This window comes from Abramis brama, assembly GCF_963993115.1.
Source record: "Abramis brama genome assembly, chromosome: 14".
In the NCBI taxonomy this organism is placed as follows: Eukaryota; Metazoa; Chordata; class Actinopteri; order Cypriniformes; family Leuciscidae; genus Abramis; species Abramis brama.
This window is the reverse complement of record NC_139976.1, coordinates 28,788,319-28,812,651: the sequence shown is the minus strand read 5'-3', so window position 1 is coordinate 28,812,651 and position 24,333 is coordinate 28,788,319. Positions and strand designations below refer to the sequence as shown.

The following is a 24,333-nucleotide window of genomic DNA, read 5'->3' as shown; positions in this document are numbered from 1 at the left end:
AACCGAACGCGACGCGCTGTTTGAACGCTAAATGGAGAATGACTGAAGAAAGATGAGTTTCCATTAACTTTAACTTAACGTCTGAAATATTCACTTTTACTTCACATTATGCTATCGAATGACTTTAGAAGTCTTGGAATATAGTGTACAAAAACTTTATGGTGCTTTACAATGTTTTGTATGCCTTTAGTGGGGCTTAACAATAACACAATAGTATGCACAATATCAGACCTCACTGAGAAGCTGCAGCTATGGCGGACCACCACGGCAGAATGAATGTAGCAGAAACAGTGTAATATAGTGCATTTTTGAGAAAAATATTTTACATGTATTTTTTGAAAAATGCTCCTCTAGAGTTAATTTTTCTTGCTAACTATCGTGTTTATGGTCATTGAATGGCTTTCTGGTGGGTTTCTGGCATTAAATGTAACGTCACTTGACTTTTTTTTTTTTTACAATAATTTTATTGATGTCTTTCTGCTGTTTAAACACTGATTGAGTGATTACATGAGATATGATGCCATTTCACGAAGTTGTACTGTTTTTTTTTTTTTTTTTCTTTCAACATACCTTCTGATATTCATTCATGTTTATTTCATGCTATAATATAACTAGTAAAGAGGAATAGATGAACGGAGGCACTACAGCGATCTGTCACGACACATTAAAGAGCATCAAATCCACATTTATTTGAATTTCATAGTAAAATTGACAATTTAAAAGCTGAGACTTTGTTTCCTATCAAAAGAAGCTTGCTCTGTCTTGTCTGTCGGCACGTTGTCTGTGTCCTCTTTGCTCTGCGATTGTATTTTTCACTGCGTGAGAAAATGGGAGTGTTGCATATGAACGGTGTCAATTGCGTATGCAAATGACTGCATTTTTTTTTCTTGTAGTTTTCCCACACTCTATTGGTTCGGTGTTTTTTTGCACTCCGAAGCGCTGTGTTGCCCCCTCTGGTGAAAATCAAGCTTTTAATGTTGTTTATGTCTATGTGGTGTTTTTAATATGCTTTAAGACAAACCATGTACAAATGCATAAGTCAACACCATTGCTGAGTATTTTCTCCTTAAAACTCCAATGAACCAAAGAACAGGTTTGAAATCACTGGCTTTTCTGACATCACAAACTACCTTGTAACCAATCACGTCAACGTGTGGTTGTCAACAAATAGATCTCTGAGCTGGTGCGAGTGAGTGGAGGTGGGGATAATTTTCATATTCATAGAACCGCATATAGTAAATGAGGCAAGGGTGTAGTCACATTCAAGCTATTTTAAGGCTGTTTTAATTTTTTTAAATATGTAATTTTGATGATCAAAGATGAGTTTTAAGCCGGGATACAATGATTGACTGCAGGGGGACTTTAACAAAGTTTTAAGGGCTTACTGTGATTTTCATCAAAATAAAAGTTAGATGGTTCAACGTTTGAACTTCCATGAATATTAGTATTTTTATTTTACAGTTGCAATATAAATTATGAAATACTTGATTTTTTTTATTTTACAGTTAAAATTACAATAGTATTATTATAGTAATATTTCTTATTGATTTATTTAGTCATTTTTATATTTAATAATGATAATAATATATTATTTTAATATTATTTTATAGGCATGTTGAGATAGTCGCCAAAATTTTGGCCAGATTGTACAAACAAGCAAATTCACATTTTAATCACAATCATAATTTTTATCAGAAAATTGCAGGCTCTAGCATCCCTGCGCTCCTTCATAGTTCAGTAATGACCCTTTAAAATGATTCCAGGTTGAGTGCAAGTTGAGCTTTATTGACAGCATTTGTCTCTTATATCTAACCACAAAAAGACTTTTAAACATGGTCAAGCAAGGAACAATAAAATACTTACAAAAGTACAGCCATAGCAACAAATGTGAAATGTTTTGACTGTGTCAGAAATGTTTCACAAACTTGTAACATTGCCATGTGAACCCAGTAACTTTTGCAAAAAAGTTAAGTCTACATGGAGAAACCTCTAATCACATGATTTGGGTTGATAGGAGAATAACCAGAATAACTTCTGGTTATATGCTAAGTAAGACTTGCAAGACTTGCTGCTCTTGCTTTAATTATCCACTGCTCTGATTGGGTAATGTTTTTGCATATAAAATAAGCATTTCATGTGGAACACTTTTACAAAACTTTTACCATATCTTTACTATTACAGCTTTTGAGATTAAATTAGGGGTGGTCGGTATGACCAAAATTCGGTTTCACGGTATGACTAATTTTATTTCACGGTAACGATATATTTCACGATATAGTTATTTATAGTTGTAGTTGTTCTCAAAAAATCGACAAAAAGGGCTTTATAATAAATAATAAACCCAAATACTTTAGAAATGAAAAGTACTTCACTTTGTTTGAATTTTCTTTTTCTTTTATTTGGTAAATTATTTCTTTGGTAAACTATTTTTAATAGCTAAATATAGTAAACAAAACACTCATCAACTTTTAGATGAACTGCCCCCAACTTATTGATATTAAATACAACTCATAGGTGCAATTCAACTTTAAATAAAGTGTTGCAGAATAATTTTTCAATCTCATGTTATTGCTTTACTTCATCAATCAGTTTATAATATCTGAATATTTTATATTGAACTATTCTATTCATAATAAATGAGTTACTTCCTTTTATCACGGAATTAGGGATGCAACGATACCGTTTTTTCAGAATCGATCCGATACCAAAAATTCTGAGTATCGGCCGATACCGATCCGTACCGATACCAGCGCAGTTTTTTTTTATCAAGTAGAATTTCTATAACTCTGTGTTGAACTGATAATAAGAACTGAAAAAAAGAAAAACAACAACAACAAAAAATATATTATCATAATCTGACATAAATGCTTTTATAAACTAGGTTAGTGGATAATTCCGCAGTAAAATTTAGTCTAGAAAAATCACGAGTGCACAATAATTGTATAAAATCTGAACATTTTGTGAAAAAAAAAAAAAAAAATGTTTAGTGGGGAACAAATTAGAGACAATAAGTGTAACACTAAATCTGGTAAAACACATTGCTCTTTGTGTTGTTGTAAAATACATTCATGAAAAACAAGATAAAAATAGCAAAAATAGCAATTATTTTATATATAGCCTAGCCTACTATAAAATTGAGACATTTTTTAAATGTATAGCACAGCTGTTTAATGAGGTAGCAACATATGATAGATAGGACAGAACAAGAACGGCTATTAATAATCTTTCATTTCGTCACTGTATTATGATATGAAAGGCTCCAATACAATGCGGCACAAGGCGCTTATGCGCATCCCGAGCGCAGAATGATGCGCTTGAAGCAACATGACGGTACTGATCCACTTGTCCGACACGACTGTCGCGTGGTGTCGCGACGCCTCCCCACATTGGTACGTTGATGGGCGTTAACCGCTATGGGCGTGATTTTGACCGAGCGGGAAATGTAGCGTATTAGAACAGAGGACCTGCGAGAGACTTCCCTCCGTCTCCATATGCTCTACTTCTATTGGATAGACGCGTCGCGTTTAACGGACTTCATTTGCATAAAGATGGGCATCGGCCAGCTTTTTGACGCGCAGCATTTTTTCAAATGAAGCGCTGCCTTCCCGGAATGCTTTGCGGGTGCGACAAGGTCGCTTGACGTCACCCATAGGAATATAGTGGAGCGCGGCGCGACAGAAGTGTCGCACGGACAAGTGGATCAGCGACGTGAGTCACAGCGCGCAGCGCGTCGAGTCCGCATTGAAAAGTTTAAAGCACAAAGAAAATACATATTGATGCGTAGTGTATTATACAGTATCTATCTATGCAATAGTCTATTCAGCATTTTCTTTTAACAGTTTTAAATTTCAGTTACTGTGCGCGTGAAGAACAAATAGTGCTCTGACTTTACTCCAGTGTTGTGATCTAACAGACACCCGGTAGAAAGTAACATGATTAAGGTAGCTACAGCAATAAAGTCCAGCAAGATAAAGTTGTTTTATGCGAAACCATAGACCTTTATCTACAGATCAAATAATAATAGTAACATTGAATCATCTTGGAGAGAGTTTCATCGTGTTAACTGTCGTAACCGAACGTGACGCGCTGTTTGACTGCTGAATGGAGAATGACTGACAGCGCAGCTGAGGGAAACGTTTACGTGATCTTGAATTTAACGACTTAAATATTAATTTATATCTCACATTTTACTATATAATGGCTTCAGAACACTTATAATATTGTGCACGAAAACTTATGGTGCTTTATAATGTTTGTGTGCCTTTTGTGGGGCTTAACAATAACACAGAATAGTATACGCACAATATCGGATTTGGATCGGCCTCGTCTGACCGATACCCGATCTGGCAAAAATGGCAGTATCAGAGCCGATACCGATACTGAGTATCGGATCGGTGCATCCCTACACGGAATGAAAAAATCTGTTATGGTTGATATTTTCTACCGCGGTAGCGATATATACCGTCATACTGCCCAGCCCTAGATTAAATAATCTTAAAGTTTTGATTTGCATCATTATATTTAGATCTACACCCACTGCATAAAAGGTTGCATCGTAGCCGATCACAGTCGTGTCTGTTGAGCACACTAGTGCAGTGATGCAACTCAGTTTCTGCACTCTCACGAATGCTTGCATCATAACTAAAACATTGCCAAAACCTATTTAAATAGGACATTCCTTGTGAAGTGTTGACAGGTTCATTGATTATAACAGACTGACAGCTCCAGTGATCATAAAAAAGGGAGCGTTCTTTGATCGTTTCAGTATAATTTGAGCTGTTTTTGGATCAAGTAGTAAGTTTTGAATTCTGAAACTTACTGCATGTTTTATAGTACAATGACCCCTTTCATGTCAAAAGATGAGGGAAATTTGATTTCTCAATTCATCATGACCCCAATTACTTGGTGACATTTAAATCAGCAAAATTCCCCAAGCACCTTTTAATATATTATAGCAAGCAAATGTTTAAGTTTGCAAGGCATAAAGCATTGAATGCAGCTTCTTTTGAAGGAAGAGAGTTGAAAGGGATGTTCTTATTCATGATAGTTGTGAAATATGAGAGGTGTTTGAAACTGGTCAAAGCTCAGCATTGCAGTGACTCCTTCCACCGCTGAACATGCCAAGGACCGAACCTGTTCACCTCTCACTCGATACACAAACTCAGACTGATTCTCCTGCATTAATCATTTATGTGGAGTCATTGCACTTTAGCGCTCTCTCCACCCCCCCCCCCCCTTCTTTTGGCTTCTTCACTGTAAAAAATTTCAGACCTCTACAACTCAAAAATTTCTAGTGATTTGGTCACATCTAAATTTTTCCAATTGGCCTAATTTCATTTCTGTGAATTTAATTTTATCAATTGTGACAACAGTCTGTTAACATGGGCTCAATCAGAAATCTATTGAGCCAATGGAAACATTTTGTTTACCAAACAGTGTTGTAGGTCCAATTAAATATTTTAAATTGTAGTAGCAATTTTATTTCTCAGTGTCCCAAAAGCATAAATACATTAAGCATTAACACAGACAACAGGGTTGACATTTTATCATAACTTTCTTAAATTAATTCCAACAAAGGATATGTGGTAAAAAAATACCTTATTTTACATAAGGAAAAACACTGAATACATTTAAGAAGTCTTCTGCAAAACAGGATGTCTTGATATGAGGATGAAAACTTTAAAAAGTGGCACTATATAGGTTAAAAACCTGCAAACAAAAAGAAAAACTTACATTAATGACAAAGTTCTCCTGCATCACATCTGGCAAGAGACTGAACAGAAGTTACTTAATTATGTAATGAGGATGAGAGACGTGTCAGTCGATGTAGATTTTGCTTTATCATTTACTTTTCTGGTCATTATATCCAGCTTTTCAGAACTGCTTAAAGTTACTGACACAAGCAATAAAAAAAATTAATGGATGAATAAGAAAATCACGAGCGTGATGTGTTTTAAATTAAAAGGAAATAAGCCCTGCAGGAGGCCGACGTTTAATTTAGAGACCACTTCTCTGAGAGGGTTTTAGTGTGTTGTGCTTTGGGTGTACTAACAAGATCACTAAGACTGTTAGTATTAGTGATAAGGTAGTTTTATTTATTTATTTTTCATTTATTTTTATTTTAAAGCTGGTACTTGTATCTGGAAACCAGGGTGGCCAATGGGCAGTATTGTGCTATTGCATGTAACACAATTATTATATAGGTTATAAATATATCAATCAACAAAACAAGGAATGACTACATCTGTTTATCAGGCGCAGACTTTATAGGCACATTTTTTTTGTACTAATCAGCATGGTAAAACTTCTCTAAATTCATCCTCTTTAAAGTGCAGCTGTTAAAAATATAAAATCTTAAAATTATATAAAAGAGAATACAGTTCATCACACTAATCAACTAGTCAAGTTTGGGCAATTTGTTGGAAATGTTCAATTTTTTGGATGATAAAAAAAAAAAAAGCTTTTTAAAAACATTTATAATTTTAAAGAATAGGTTATCATTGATTTAAATAATCTATTAAAAACTAACTTTTTAAGAAATTAATCTGTTGAAAGGTTAAATTTACCAGAATTGTACAATTTTGGGCTTGTCCTCTATTCAGACATTTTAAAGCTGAACTGTTACTTTGTGTATACTTTCTCCTATTACAGCATAATATACAGAGACCACTATAAGTAAGCCATTAATATGTTAAGTTTCTTTAGAACTATCAACACTTTGTCTGTGAAAACACTCTGGCACTTTGAAAATGACTTGACCAATGTTGTGATTTGGAGGCGGTATTAACTGTTTGATTAATGGCTGGTGAAAACCATTTGGAAAACATTGTTTATTTTTGTCAATCTGTTCAGTGGTGCTAGTGGCACAGAAATTAGCTCAAACTTTGTTTTAATAAAATTTTTTTTTAAATGTTATATTAATAAAGTGTCAAAATATTGGAAAGTATGCTTTAAACCTTTCCTAAAGTAACTTTTTTTTTATTTTTTTATAATAAATAATGGGAGCATAGGCTATATTCCAAAGCAACCTAGTGACTGTTTGAAGATCATCAATATTAATATTTATTACATCATGATCTGAGAGAAGCTTTCTTAGGCACATCAAACTGATTAGGCTATTGCTAGGGAAACCAAAAAGAAATAATAAATAAGCAATTAAATCTAACTTAACTAACTTATCTAACCCAAAAATGGCTGTTTCGGACACAATTTTTCAGGAGCCGAAATTCCGTTGCATCCCTAATTATTACTTGAATAATAGATAAATTGTTTATTTGTATGTGTTTGTAGGAGAAGTGCCTGACTGTAGTGAAATAATTACTCTGTAGCTACGGGTTGTGTCGCTTATTTTCTTTTCATAAGCTTTTAAAAGAATAGTTCACTTAAACATAAAAATTGGCATCATTTACTCACCCTCAAGTTGTTTTAAACCTGTATGAATTTCTTCTGCTGAACACTAAAGAAGATATTTTGAAGAATGTCGGTAACCAAACAGTCGATGTACCCCATTGTCTTCCATAGTATTTTTTTTCCTACTATGGAAGTCAGTGGGGTACATCAACTGTCTGGCAGCCTTATCAGTGGCGAATGAGATGCGATGATGATGTAAGAGTTGTTGCAATTTAATGTTTTTCTTAGCCTACCCAGTTGAACCCACTTGTTGTGGCACTGCTGCGTTGTACATTTAAAACATTGCAGAAATAGAGAAGCTCAATTTGGAGAAGATCTTAAGGCTCATTTCCAGCGAGCGGCACAGTACTGTACGCAATTATTTCCGTTTCGATTGTCAGTACCAAAATATCGAATGGTACCAAAATACCGAACTGTTCCGTACCACTTTTTTTAGGACCCTTCTGTTGGGGTACCTAGCACAGTAGTCCGGTACCTAAAAGGTGGAGCTAGACTCACTGCAGCACGTTGATTGGTTGACAGAGAATCGTCACTTGTGCATGCTACAAGGGGAATGAGATGCACAACACATTTTACGCACTGCTTTTCCATTGTTTTCTATCTAAACGTGGTAGACAAAGTACTCTGTGTGATCGGCTTTTTGGCTCTTTGTAATAAACTATGCATAACTATGCTGTTTTATTCATAATTTTTTATGCAATCAACAAAATTGTATTTGATTTATAAATGTTAGTAAATGTTATGCACTTCTCTTTTTTTTTTTTTTTAACAGGCAGTTAAAATTCAGTTTAATTCAGTGGATTAATGTTTTACTCATGGCACCCTCTTTTGGCCTCAGGAGATGAGCCAAAAGCTTCCCTTTTAAATTCAAATCTAATTTGATTATTAGTAATATTTAAGTATACAATTTGAATTTAGATTTTTAGCCATTTTGATAGCCCTAATCAGTTCTTCTTAAGCTGTAAGGACTAATGTACAGTACAGCGAGAAGTTCTTTCCTGCGAATTCATTTATTGCTGTTTATGCTTCAGTAAATCAATCCAGTGACTAAAAGATCAGCTTTACATTGTTCCTTTTAGTTGCATTAAAAATCATGTTATTTAAATGATGAATAAATTTCAGAAATCGAGCAAAGAACTCTCCCTTTTTAATCTCTTGAGCTGTCAATCACTCCAGTTCAGTGTTTATCAGTGACATTTATCAGTTCTGATCTCGCCAAAACTCCCATTATAATCAATGACAAGGTCTACTGCACAATGAATCTGTTACATTTACATCGTGTCTGCACTTTTTTTCATTGCATTGTGGTGTTTCAGGCATAACATGAGCTTGCAAAGCTAGAAGCATTTTTATTTGTGTGTTTGTGTAGATTGTTTCAGCAGTTTGCTTGTCAGAGCTGCTCACTGGTTGAGAGACCTGCCTGGTCCTGTTGGAGGTCTTACTTGGCAGCGTCTTTCCCAGTCTTTAGATGGGGATTCCAACTCGTAGAAAAAACACTTCAGGGGGCAGTTTTGATTTCTCTCTGCAAGACCTTCTGGAAGCTTCTAGCCCAGCATGTGGAGCTCTGTATGGGGTGGAGATAGACTTTCACTCCCTGCTAGCATGAAGAACACTTCTTAATTACAGAAGATTAAAACCAGTCTCTCCTGCAGAGTTATGTTGAGGGCCAGACTCTTTCTCTTCATTATTAATAAAAACCAAGCCTCTGTGTTGCCCAGTGGACTGCGCCTACTCCTCCTCCTGTAGCCAAGTGCACTTTTATCACCCCCTTCCCCTTTGGCTGTTTGTGGGCTGTCAGTTCCTGCAGTTTGACTCGATCTGGCATCCTCTGTGAGTTGTTCACATACAGAGTGTTCCTGCAGTCTGCTTTGAATGTGCTCCCACTGAGACAAATGACCTGCGCTTCAATTCACACTCCGCCAAAACAAACAAGCTGAGAAATGTAGCACTTCTTAATGAGTTTTAATTACAAACATGATTACGGTTGAAGAAGGAATATAGCCATCTTTGTGCAAAGTGGAGCAGAGGCTTATGCATTGAAAAATGTTTACAGACAATTATCTTCATGACTAGAGTGGATTTGGATGTTGGATGTATTCTCGGGATTCACAGTTGGTTTGGTTGCTTTGTTTGAACCCATGTGCGATTCCAGTCCCAACTCTCACAGGTCTCTTTTCACAATGTGTTTTTTGGCTCTGAACCCTCATGTATTTGCCTCATTAACATGAGTATTAATGTGTTTTTTTTTGTGTGTGTTTTTACCACTGTGGCTAGGTAATTGCCAAAAATGAATGTTTTGTTCGCTTTGCATTATAGTTGTTTGCGAAGGTAAACTTCACTCTTATTTTTGCTCATCCTTTAGTGTGATTTTGGACCGACAAGCACAAATTGCATTATCTTTAGAAAATGAAAAAAATTTCATAGCTAATGCCTTTCAGTGCTATTGCGCTTTGGCGACCCGTGTTTGAATCCCAGCTTGTGGGACAATCCTGTCCCACTCTCTCTTCTATTTTGCTTCCTAACCAGACATGATGTGATAAGATTCATAGCCAATCATAAGTGTGTGGGGGCGGATTTTCTCTGGAAGCGCACTATCTAGAACTTGCAACTAAATTATAATTTTTTTAATCCGTACATGAAATTAGTATTATTGATAAGTCCTAGGGTTGGGTATCGTTTGGGATTTTTTACAAAACCGGTGCCAAATCGATACATTTAAAACCGTACAGGTGCCTGAACCGATACTTTAAAAAAAAAAAAGAGCCACAAAATGACGATGGATGACCTTTAAAGAACGGCTTTTAAAAAAAATCTTTCAATTGAACAATATATTGAGATATACACATGTATATTGAATGTTAAATAAGTTAATAACAAGACTCTGTTTATCATGGTAATTTATACAGAGACTGTGGATTTGCACGTAACGAGCCTAAACAGTCAATGAACGAGAGAGAGATCGACTTCAAGTCATATACTCATTAAAAAAAATAAGTTTGCCACATCTAAGGAAAGCGAAATCTTTGTCGTATCATCCTTTTAACTAGTGGTGCACGATATATCGGCCGCCGATATAATATCGGCCGATATGTTCATTTTTTTACACCTCGGTATCTAGGGATGGGAATTGATAAGAATTTAACAATTCCGATTCCATTATCGATATTGCTTATCGATCCGATTCCTTATCGATTCTCTTATCGATTCTTATTGGGTGAGGGAATAAGTACAAATTTGTTTGTATTAACTCGCTTTAATATCTGATCAGAAGACAGCACAGAGTATACACAAATTATGTGTAGCAACCTCAGAACAAACCTAAAAGTAGGTGAGCTACTTCTCAAAGTAAAGTCCAGGGACCTATAGCCTAGGGCAGTGTTTCTCAACCAGTATGCCATGGCACGCTAGTGTGTGCCTTGAAAGATTATCAAGAAGAGTGCCTTACGATTAGGAAATTGATAATTTTCACATTCATTGGTCAAAAATAAATAAAACTGCCATTTATGCGCCATAAAAACTAAAAACACAGACTGAAAACAGTTAAGGAAGAGCTTGTGCCTTTTGAAATATTAACAGTGCTCATTTGGATTAGGCTATTGAGTTACTAAAACAATCTTTGTCAAATAATACACGGGTTTTCTTCACATTTTGAACGTTTTTGTTTCCATTTGTTTAATTTCAAGATCTGATGACTTATTATTCAGACTGAATGATATTCAGTCACATTATACACGCTTTTAACATTAAATAAAGCACAAAAATAGTACCTGATATTATCATTGCCACACTTTGAGATTGTTGTTCCAGCGCGACGTCGCAGTAAAATAGGATCCGTTTCAAATAGAATCGTCGCGTGTCGCGGCTGGTTAAACTTTGATTAACATGGAAAATGATACTTTTTATCGCGTGTCGCGCCGTCGCATCGCATGTAGTTAGGACGCGCTTCTGCCTTTATGCCATGCTCTCTCATAGTGTTTGCTACGTTCTGAACCAAAACAGCGCAGCACGTGTGTGACGTCGTGTCACATTTGAACGAGCGGAACCGATAAACGGAATCGTTAAGCAGGCATGCTAACGGTTCCAAGGAATCGATTCACTGGGCACCGGTTCTGAAGAAGAACCGGTTCTCGGTTCCCATCCCTATCGGTATCGTTCCGATTTCAAAATAGGGCCGATGTGAACAGGCCAATAATCATTCCTGTGTATTTGACGCGTGAAGTTGAAGATGAAGTTGACGATGCTGACTCGCGATCTTCGCATTAGTGAACGCGCCAGAGAGAAATGCACATTTCATACGGATGACATAAGCAGAGAATTTGTTTTCTTTCGTTTTGAATTGTTCTGTTTAAAAGTAGACATTTCAAGCTTTCTATGTGTCTCAGGTCTGTGAGGCAGGTAGGCTACCTTATACGCTGAGTTTCGGTTCATTTATGAGACAAGCAGGTTCACGCGCCGGCGCCTCCGTGTCGTGATTAAATATTTTTTACTGTATTTACTACTTATATATTAAATCCAGGCAATTGGTTGATGAAACAGACTAAAATTAAGATACAATTAATACAAAACGAAATTAAATTTAAAGACAGGCTTTGTGCTTTCTGTTTGAGGTCTATGTGACAGCCCTAGTATCAGGCAGAATGTAGTTATATGGTCGTAACAGGAATAGCAAGGAATAGCAAAGAACAGCAGTCATCTTGCCAAACAGCCCAGTTTGGCTCAATCCATATATTTGGCGACATAGTAGAAATTAAGCTAACGTCCTTCGGGCTATGCACTAGGCTTGGCGCGATAGTCGGTGTTACCGGTGTTACACGGTGTTCAGTCGCAACACCGGTTTCATCACTTGCCCACCGCAGCACCGCAAAAAATTTTTTTTAAAGCAATTACGCAGTATCCATATTTTCTGTCACCAGTTGACTAGCGTTGTATGATCATGCTCAACCATTCAAGCGTGACAAAACAAGAGACCGCGCTGTAAGTCCTGCACACGCACACATACATACACGCACACGAAAAAGACGCGCGTCAGTATCGAGTTCTCTTTTCGCCCTTGAACAAGGATTGGTATACCGGTAGCCTAATAATCATGAATGCACTCTCTTGTGTGCATGAATTAATCTTTTAACACATCTCCGGCGAACTTTTCACGCAAAAGAAAAACTCATAAATCGCAGTGAAATTCATGTGGCGTTTCCTGTTGGAACGAGGTTGTTCGTTAAATTCACACGAGCTCTAAACGAATGCGAGACTGCTGCGATTAGTCAATTTATTAATGAAACAAAATCAGAGGGAATAGTTTCTTTAATGTATTTTTTCACCGGTTGGCCGGTCACACGGCTTTCATAGTTTTCAGTTAGGCTAGTGCGGAGATTCCGGGTTTCCCGATAACGATGTATCTAAGCTCTTAAGAGCGTTCTCTATGTGCAAAGTTACGCTCGTCACACGCCGCAATTCCACGCGCGTTTCCCAAAAATGCACTTAACATGAATGCGCGAGAACGCGTTCCTGCTACTTAAGAGTCGCTGTCCATTCGTGAAGTGATGAAATGTAACCTTACATGGTGTATTCTTATTCTTTTTAATAAACGTTTTATGTTTAATATAAGCGTTTGCGTTTTTCAAGAATAATAACGAACCCACCATTCAAACACTGTGGTTGAATCCGAAATCGCGCCCTATACCCTCAAATAGGGCGTTATTGTTCTCAACATGATCTCAAGCAGTGAAAAATAGAGGACACTGACAACGCGCGGAAAAGACAGGACCAAGCAGGTAATATTTAATATGAAACAAAGTCTCAACTTTCAAATTTGATCAGTCAAATATAAAATAGGCCTACCGTTTTTTGGCTCTTTAATGTGTTGTGACAGATTGCCTCAATTAAAGCCAAGTTCAAATCCACCAAAGTTAATCAATAACTCTTTTGACTGCTTTGTCGCACAAAAATGGTGGAATTTGATTGGTCAGATTGCATGTCAATCAAACTCAATACGAATGATGAATTGACGCCATGTAAAAAAATAATAATAATTACATCACTCTAACACCCCCCACCCCCACGATGAAACCGGTAATACCGGTGTTGTCACAAGTCGATTAACCGGTGGGAGAATATTATCACCGTCACATCTCTACTATGCACGTACACTTCCAGGCCGGGTCAGTAGCCTATACAGTATCGATCGGCTGCAGCTTGCTTTTACCCTAAAGTCTTGATGTATTGTCACCCTAGTAAAAAAAGCCTATGTGGAGGTGGAAAAATATCTTCCTTGAGTAGGGTTGGGAATCGTAAGAAATTTTCCGGTTCCGATTCCGGTTCCACCAAACGATTCCGGTTCCAGTTCCCATTCATTAAAAAATATTAAAACAACTAATAAAAAAAAGTAGTAAGGGAAAAATCCCAAATGAGTTTAATAGACTGGTAATGTCAACAAATTCATATTATTAAGCAATTTTTGCAAAAAATATAATTTTTTCTGAAGGAAAATAAAAAAATTCTGCATTCTCTAGAATAATTTGGGACCTCTCCTATAGCTTATTGTATCTCCAGCAGTGGAGAATACCCTCTCAGAAGGGCTTGAACACCCATGTAAGATGTGTGTAGAACAGATTCTTTTTAAAATCGTTTTGAATGATTGATTCATAAAGACTTTACTTGTTTCATTACCGGATAAATCAGCGCTCTAGCAGTTAATAAACAGAACTACATGCGTCTTGTGGAAGAACATTGTTGCCGGAGCTACTTCTCTCTATTTATGTCTATGACGAGTCACGCAGGCACTGGGCTACTGGGCTACTCCGCAGCGGCTGCGATCCGCCAGTCCGAGTATAAACGCTTATTGCAGGCTTAACATAGTAATTCAGGATAAGACAAAAACACGGTTTGAAAAAAAGTCATTCATGATGCGCTCATTGTATAGCTACATTTTGTAAATTCTGAACACAAAATTCTGAACACAAAAAAATCATTCATGCGTCTTTATGAATGTTTTGAATGTACAGGTAAAGGTGCCCAATATCAGTAATTTCTGAAAATAAATTACAAAAGTAATTTCTTTTGGAAAATAGCTCTTTATTTGATTATCATAAAAATGTGTTTTCTATACAGAGATATCGACATCGGTAAATATCGGTATCGGCCATAACAGCAATATTAATATCGGTTATCGTATCGGCCACAATTTTCACATCAGTGCGTCACTACTTTTAATGTTTAAGGTTATTCCCCATGAATGCTGTCAGCGCTGGTCAATACATTAAATCATCGATCTCTATGAAGTGAATTATCAGTTTCAGCGTTGCCCATGCGGCGCATTGCTGCTCAGCCGAGCTTTGTAAAATGCTGCTCAAAGTTAACATTATTCAAAATACATACTAAGTGACTGATAAAGTCTTTGGCATGGAATACACTTCGATATTACCGTTCTTTTAAAGGTGCTCCAAGCGATGTCACGTGTTTTTTTTAGGCCGAAACATTTTTTTTTGTCACATACAGCAAACATCTCCTCACTATCCGCTAGCTGTCTGTCCCCTGAACACACTGTAAAAAAAACGTGGTCTCTGACTGTAGATGGCCCAGGCTCCATAAACGGCAACAAAAACAAACTGGCCCAGCCTGCACCAAGAACATAACAAACAGTGTTCCAGCCAATAACCAACAAGAATGATTTGGGGTGGGGGTTGGGGGGTTAGTGCATATGAAGGGGGGTGTGGGGAGTGGAGGAGAGAGAAGCATGAAGATGAAGTTAGCTAGAGGAGAGATGTCCTAGACATTGACTAACGTTAGAATTATATTCTCTTGAATTTTATGGCCGATACACGACCAAAGAGACTATGTTCCGATGAACAAATAGCAAAGAAGAGGGGAAAAGGAGAAGGAACATGCAAAGTCCCGAATTTACATCGGAAAAGCACAGAAGGGAGGGGGAGGGGACGGGATGAGGAGGAGGGAGGGTCGAGCTAACCTCCGTTTTGTTTGACAATACTTCGAACGTCAACAAGAAGTGACGTCACCCAACATCGCTTAGAGCACCTTTAATTTATTTTCAACATCTGAGGATTTGTCGCTTTCATTATGGCTGTTCAAAACAAACCATTTTAAGATTATACAAAACAATTCAGTATAGCTGCACAATTAATCGTTAACGGATCGCGATTTCAATTCAAGCACCCACAGTCTTAAATGACAACGATTCACCTGTCTGTTCAACCTTGTAGATATGAAACAGATTCACAAACAGTCTTTTCAACCAAAGTTTTATTTCTGTGTTACAAATATTAATATTATCACAGAAGTACTTGGGACAAAATAGAGCAAATCACCTTTTGAAAGTAACGTGGTGCTTCAAATAACGATTGTATCAATTACATACATTGTTACACCACCAAAAATGTATGTCATTGAATCATTATTTTAAGAGATTCATTCAAAAACGCTGATTCATTCAGTAATAAAAAACAAGTAAAGTATTTATGAGTGTCATTGAAATCATTCATTCAAAATGTTTATTAAATTAATTAATTCAGATTAAATAGACTGGCAGCATTTAACATTTTGTCAGAACCTCTAGTGAAAACTTGTTTTGTTTAGTGTTCTGTTCAGAATCGTGGGAGTATCGTGATCTCTGTTGCTCATCGCCTATCACTGTTGTGGCTGGTCAGGACAAAAACTTTAATATAAAAAAGAAAAATACCCTTTATTGTGTGTCATGATATGTCTGGTTTATGTCAGGTTTATAACATGTCAGGAAAAAAAGGCCAAAAACATATTTAAAACAATGTTGTTTCACAATATTATTTGAATTAGGATTGTGGTAAAATTAAAAGTAGAATTACTTTGTCATTTTGAGGCCCACTGGTAAATTTATGTGCAAATTTTTTTTTTTTTTTTTTTTTTTTTTTTTTTTTTGTGAAACTGACATAAGGGAAAACTAGTACTTTAGTTCAATGTCAAAATGTGGTTGTTGTCCTTGATACAAGCCACCCAAACCTAATGACCCCAAAGAGCAAAGACAATGAAGACATTAAATGATTGGAATAATTTCTCTTGTATAAAAATGCCCTCAGTGAAAGAGTGTTTGTCTGTTTTTTCCGCAGTCGCCTACTAAAGCTGTGTATAATGCAAGACACTGGAACCATCCAGAGCCAGAAGAACTGCTACCCACGCCTTCATCACGATCTCAAGCTCCTCCAGTGAGTATAACACCAAGCACGGGACACTCCACTGAACACCTCAACTACCTCAACTACATACACAGGCGTAGTCCACTTTAGAAAGCACTTCAGGCACTTCTCATACTATCACCACAATGTTTATTGTCACCTTTGTTCGAAATCTCCTACCTCTATGGTAACACTCCACACATTTCTGTTTTGGGGTTCTCTCAGTGTTGAACAGTAATAGCTTAGCACCAGAACCCAGCTGTTAAAGTCAATATGAAATGACATTCACCTTCCACTTTAATTTAGTTTTGTGATGTTTTTATGGAGAGACTTGATTTTATTCATCAGGAATTGATTGGATGGAATTTGAAGTAGATTGTGGAGGATAAAGAATTATTTAATTTATTTGAGCCTCATCTGACTGTCACACCAGGTCAAAATTGCATTGTCAAATCGCATTGGAGTGAAAAGTATGAAATGAAATATAAATTATAGTGGCATTCATTATAAACAATTATTGTAAACACCAAGCCTAAACAAATTTAATTAAATTGAAACTGAAACTACTGGCATATGAAAAATGCAAACAAACTAAAACCAAATAAATGACTAATATTCAGAAAAATTATATAATTATGTGACCCGTGCTGGCAAAATGAGTGGGAATGCGCACAGGCTACTTACGAGCTACAAGTGAAAATGTCAATTTTGGTTGAATTTTAGGTTTTCACAAAAATTTGTTCATTAAGCTCTCGTCTAGTGATCCCAATGCTCCAAATAGTAATTAAACAGCTAAAAGGATTTGTATGTTTTCTGAAAGGTGTACCTTCCTAAATCTTTCCTTTGTTTTAATAAATATGAATAATGGGTGTTATTCTCTGCTCGCTTCTAAACGACTGGTGCTTCCCCTCAGTACAAGTTTGGTAGGGTTGTAAAGCGCAGCATTCCAACTTTATGAATTTTCATAGTGAAATCTCAATGGCATGACTCTGAACCAATAACGTGATTTTCAAACTCATGCTGATGTAAACAAAACGATCTTACTCGCACTGACTGACACATCAAAAGCGTGCGCACAAAGACGCCTCTCAGACAGTGCTTGATTCCGATATACACATACACAGAATCTTGGCGAGTATTCACGCTAACATTATCTATGTCTTAAAATGAACATTTGGTTAACTGCTGGGGAAAAATTAAAGAGAGAAAAAATATATATTAGATCCGTGCATTACAGTAGGTCTTAATTTATAGGCTCTCTGTCTCAATGTTAATAAAACATTTGTGGTATCATGGAGAAAAAAAGTTGAATAAACATTTTTCCTATAGATATGGGTTTTGACTTGGTGTGTGCCAAATTTGATGTTATTACCAGGGATTATATTTTGGAACCTTCAGAAAACTTTAAACTTTAACAAATTATACATCATTTTATAGAAAATGTAATAACAAAAACTCATTGCGACTCATTTTGGTCACATCTAATTTTAATGATTTGTATATTATATTTAATGCATTACACTTTCATAAAAAAATTTGGTCTTTATTAAGGTTGTAACGTTTCCTTGATTAGATTTGAATGCTAAATTTAAAAAAAAAAAATCTTTGATTGCAATTTACCCATGTTGATTAACGGGCAAAATGCCAGCAGTGGTGCATTCCATGGATGAAAATCCGTGATCCGCAGGCTGCACAATATATTAAAAATGTTAAAATCATAATGCATAGTGCTATCATTTTTAAACCTACTCTAAAACGGGTAAATACATCAATGTTTCTAAATATGCAAATTGTTGTTTATCACGATTGCAAAATAAAAGTTAAAACCCACGCTCTGAGTTTGCATGTTCTGATGTTCACATATTCTTTTTCAAGAAATGACAATGGCTGTGGCATTTCAATCGCAAAGAAGTGGCCAAATATTAAAGATTAAGTGGACGTTTGAATTAAGTGATGTTTGGCAATAATTAAACAACAATCACCAAGCCATTGGCACACACTTCAGTCATTTGTTATAATACGTAATGTACATTCATAGATTTTTTGATATTATGTATATTACATTATGTATTTTAAGTGTTGTTCAATAAAACCATATAATTACTTGCTTTTGATACTTCTTTGAACCAGTTATTGTTGCCTCATCATCATCATTATTATTATTATTATTATAAACTGTATGTATTAAGTTATTTTAAAGCCTATTGTTCACTTAGGTCTATTTTTGTTACCACAAAAATGATCATCGATTAATATAATAATCGAACGATTAGTCTATTACCAAAATAATTGTTAGTGATAGTCCTAGTCTTTAGGCATGTTTGGGCTGTGTTCACATTGCAATTACAGTTGTCAGCGTTTTTCTATATTTCAGCTTTTTTTAACATTAAATAGTAGACTGGTGAAGTATTTTCCGAGGTGAAGCAAGTTATTCAATTTTAATGAATGATTCCGAAACAAGCATTTTTTTTCTATGGAATAACTGAGCCTGTTGAATCATTCACATTAAAACCAGAAATGTGTATTAAAGCAAATGGGGTGAATTTTTATTTGGTGCTTTGTGCAAACACTCCCCCATTATGCACTTCTCACTCTACTAACAACCTCTTCCTCGCTCTCTACATTTGCCATCTAAACACAATCAATCCCACACAATTTAGGCAGCCTGCATCTGCTGCCACTAGTGAAGCCCACTGTAATATTAAGCACACTGACAGATATGCTTAGGCTTCAATTGAACTGTTTGTAAGCATTCTCATTAGCTCAGCACCTCCGTTTGTACTGTTCCTATAAACACATTTTTCAAAACTTTGCATTATTCATTAAAGGATGTGGCGTTGAGCCATCTAAGAAGTGTTTTATTTAGCAGCGTTGCTGTTGGTTGTGGATTTGGCCTTTTAGCCATTGCTGCATGAGGAATTTATAATGTTCTGTAGCCCATCTTTAGTCATCATGTTACATAACCAGCAGTGGGTTGGTTGTTGGCAGCTCATGGTGTATGTGAATCAACTCTGCCAGTGCTTCCAAACATGTTATGTTATGCTTTAATTCTGAGTCGTTCTTGCACAGGCTGTTTCATCAGGAGGCAGTAAAGAGTCGAACTCAAACAAGGACGACGGTGTGTTCAAAGCTCCAGCCCCTCCTCCCAAAGTCACCAAGTCCACCACCATCCCCACAGAACCTTACCAGGACATGGTCACTGCACTCAAATGTAGGAAAGAACACAAGGAGGTGAGTGCAAACATTTGACGTCCCCTTCTGATTTTATACAATATAGAAACTTGCTGCATAGCTTCAAATCATGTACATATTTCCTACTACTTTTTCAAAATAGCATGCAGCACTATGCAGTAATAAACATTTTAGATGTATGTAGTATGTTTGTTGTCTCGTCCACATCATTTTGCATGTTTAATTCAACAAGTGACATCCAGTTTTCGTCTTGAAAAAAACAGTTTGGTTTGCATGTTTAATTCAGTTAATTATTATTTTTATGTTTTTACAAAATATTTTAACTTTTAGCATGAGTCTTGAAAGATGTTAAAATCATGGCTAATACAATTTGTTTAATTTTTCTGACTGGAAATGGATTTTCAAATCCATTGCATTATGGGAAAATCCCACAGGCTTTTGTAAGACTATGGGGGTGGGGTGTTGACCTCGGTCCCTCTATAGGGGACTATAGATCCTCCATAACAAAATATAATACATTTTAAATTTACACGCATCAATCTGGTGCACTCTGAAAGAAAGAAGTCTTATATATACACACATACATACACATACTTAATAAATTACATTACTTTTCTTCACAAATTTTTTTTTGTGGAAATTGTGCGAATGTGAAAATGCATAACTGGTGCCTGTTGCGTTCCCAAATGCATGGTAAACTCATATCACATGCAGAAATTAGGTTAACTGCATTCATTCACTGCTTACATGATCGGCCCGTGGGCAGTTCACAAAGTGCACACGTCACTTTGGTACTTGATACCATTTTTGATACCTCAAGGACAAATTGCCCCAACATTAAGGGCGTTAACTCCACAGTAAAATAAATTGAATCAATTCAGAAGAATTAATTATTTAAAATGGTAATTTACTATTAAAATAATAGTAAAATTAATTAATTTACTTCCAAGAGTTTACCCTCAAGAAACGGGGTTATAAATGTTTCTCATCAAAAAGCTATGATATGTGTGAAAAGCATGAAATGCTGTAACCTGTCATCAAAATTGTCAACCGAGCTTATCTGAGATGCTGAAAATGAGTACTGGAACTGTCTGAAATATTCAAAATCAGTATGTATATCAAAATCTATATTTTGACAACATCAATCCAGATAGTTCATGCTCCATGCCGCCAATAAGATGGTACAACTGGACCTCTTGTCCCGGGCCTGGGCTTGAGTTAGACTGGAAATCTTTGAAACACTCACTTGTGTGTTATACTGAAAAAATAAAAAGCTGATTCTGTATTAGGTATGGTTTAAAGGGATGCTTCACCGATTAGCATTAAGCTTTGTATCAGTAGAAACCCGGTAGTATTTTCGAATGACCGCGCTTTCCTCCCTCATGTCCCCCGGAGACAAGAGATTTCTGTATTGTGTGTCTGGAAAAAAACCTCAGATGATGCAAAAATCTTCATTTTGCATCATCTGAGGCTTTTTTGGCCTGAGGCGAGAGAATACAGCCAGTAGTGGGAGCTAGTTCCGCAAGTTTTCAGCCTGCCCATAGGGGGTGGGATCTCACAATAAAATTGTGTCTTTTCAGTTTCGAGTCAACTAGTAGCCTAGTTGTATAATTTCTTCCAATACTGCCCTCTGTAACCGGTTGGCGTGGCTTGAGAGTGGCCTCGTAGGGCAGCGAAGCAAGTGCATTCTGGGAGTTGTTGTCTTTCATCCACATGAGCCAAAAAAAAAATTTCTGGCTTTTCTCAGTCTAGAAGGCACCAGCTTCGAAAATAATTTCACATTTCTACTACATAAATGACCCAATTTAAATACACATTCAGCTTTCCAGCGGTGAAATATCCCTTCAACTACTGCGTTAAGACATTTATAATTCTCTAGATTTTTGGCAGCGTAATACTGAAGGCCCAAGCAGGAGCCAATTAAATTTGAAATTCATTGGCCTGGAACCAATGATGAATGCATAAAGCTTTATCTTAAATATGCATACAAAATAGTGCAGCTGTTTTTCTATAAATTTTGGATTTGATTGTCTCAGTGGCAGCATATTGAAAACTCTGGCCTGATCATTAGGACTGTTATAATAAAACATAAATGCCTATTGATGGGGTCCAGAAAGCACTGATGTTCTGTAGAGTAATTCTTATTTTGGGTGTTAAACAGTTAGAAAGGTGTGCAAGACCATCTACTTTACAACCCTCACCCCTTACTCTGCCCACACACTGAATAAATGGTTTGGTTTTCATTTAAGCTAAAAGTTGTAAGCTGTTTGGATTGTTCTACATTTAGGCAGTTTTCAGGCCCCAACAAGTTATCTCTTGTTAGCTCTTGTTTGTTATAACTCTGATTTGGGGTCTTTCTATTAGCTTGTAGGTCTACATTATCAACGAATAATGAAGCGTAACATGCAGTACTTTGCTGGCAGGAAATTACGTTCCTTTGCATGCGCCATGTGGAACAAATCTTCATCTGCTCCAGGGAACTGCCTTTTAAATCATTTATTATTTTTAATATGACAGTAATTGGAGTAGCTAGTGTTGTTATGATACCAAAATGTCTGTAGTCTGTACCAATTCCATTAAAATTGGTTCTCAAATATTGAAAACATTGTTTGAATAAAGTAAAAAGCAATAAAATGAAGAACGAAAACACATTACATGTAATAGAATAAACGGTTTGTCTATTAGTTTGTATTTACACTCCAAGACCTAATGCACTGATTTATTTTCACATAGTGTCAATGTTTTGTTCCATTCATTGCTATGGTTATCACTGTCAATCATCTCAGTTTTGAATTCAATCCTGCATTTAAATACAGTTGTCAGTTCAGAAATTTTGCTTTGCACTTAGCAACATACAAAATAAAACTGATCAAAATTGTGAATGGGTTATATACAGAAAGCAGGCAAAAAGATCTCCTTTTATAATCATTGCAGCTGTCAATCATGTTTAGCACAAGCTCCCTGACTGAGCTCTGCACTCCTTCGAAAGCTCACATTTTAATCAAAGCGGTCTACACTGCACAATGAATCTCGTTTACATTGTGTCTACACTTTTTTACAATGGAAAGATTTGCAAGTGTGCAGAACCGAGCTTGCATTAAACAAACTCCAACGTTTTGTATTGTGCATTCTGATAACTTAAACTGCTCTGATTGGCCATTGCATTGGCCATTGCATTCATGCGCTCCACACACATCTGTGATTAGTTACAGTGCTCAACACTTCTGAAGTTCATAAAATCATCCCAAATCGATCCAGTAGTAGTAGTAATTTATTTTTATTTATTTTATTTTATTTTAGTATCAACTTGATACTGAAGTACCTATACTTTTGACAAAACTATACAAATATAATGCAGAATATAAATGTGTAAATAGTGTAAATGAACTGATGACATTAAACAAATTGTTACAGTTGGATACTTTTTGTAGTATGAATGTTGGGATGATATAAATTGTGTATCATTATTGACACCTTAGAGTGATAAAGAAACATGCATGAATAAAAAAATGGGATGCTAAAAAGAGTTATACAGAAATAGAAAGCCCCCTCTCTGACAGCACACAATTCCGAATTCAGTGTTCTTTTGCGGCTTATTGCCCTTACACACACAAAGTCATGTCAAAAAGCAGTGTAGAGCATTCACATAAACACAGTTGGCTATGTCTTAACTGAATGTAAACAGCTGGGCGAAGACTGGATGTGTATCAGTATATTAGATCCAAGCATTAAGTCTTAAAGAGATGCCAGCCTAATAAACCTGCTGTCATCTGTATCATTAATTTTAATCAAACAACAAAAGGCAAAGACAATCACTCACTGCTCTTTGAGTGAATAACTTTTATATATTTAATAAGAATCAATTTATATGCAATTCATACAGTGAAGACAATGCAATGTTGTTTTTTTTCATTTTCATTTCATTATTCAGTTTCTGTTAAATGTTAAATAAATCTACTGTACCCTGAAAAACTTGTATCGTTGTTCTATTGCATTTGTCCTATTATTTGTCATTTGCTTCCTTGTTGTTATTTTTAGTAACTAAAAATAAAATAATGGTTATATATCGTTATCATTAAAATAAAATTAAAAATCATATTGTGAAATAAGATTCTGGTCATATCATCCACCCCTAGTTTATGTGAATGAAGTGTTTGAGTCAGCGAGAGGCTTTATATATTTATATACCCATATACCTCAGAAAAGTAAAACTCATCATCAGAGAATATTTCTGTCAGTAATTTTGTTGATGAGATTAACACTGCATGTAGCTTTGACACCACTGTGCTCTGTTGCAGTGGTAGATGGTAACTGAGCTCACAAAATAACCAGCAACATGCTTTCTTTTTCTCTACAGTTGTACACTGTTGTCCAGCATGTGAAGCACTTCAATGATGTGGTAGAGTTTGGTGAGAATCAGGAGTTCACCGATGACTTTGAGTATCTTGCCACTGGTCTGAAGACTGGTCAACCCCTTAACACACGCTGCCTTAGGTGCAGAAATCATTCCTTACTGTATATTCTGACCATTATCCAGTATTTAAGCTATGACCTAATGTTTGTTCATTAT

General features: G+C 36.1%; 1 protein-coding gene across 2 annotated transcripts in view; it reads left to right on the top strand.

The window, feature by feature from the left end:
• The window catches only part of waplb (WAPL cohesin release factor b), a 75,784-nt gene that overhangs the window by 33,305 nt on the left and 18,146 nt on the right, over window positions 1-24,333 (top strand). For both annotated transcript variants that reach the window (XM_084135168.1, XM_084135169.1), the window contains exons 6-8: window positions 16,506-16,601; window positions 19,641-19,802; window positions 24,121-24,257. In XM_084135168.1, the coding sequence (XP_083991294.1) occupies window positions 16,506-16,601; window positions 19,641-19,802; window positions 24,121-24,257 (395 nt within the window). The remainder of the gene's footprint in view (window positions 1-16,505; window positions 16,602-19,640; window positions 19,803-24,120; window positions 24,258-24,333) is intronic.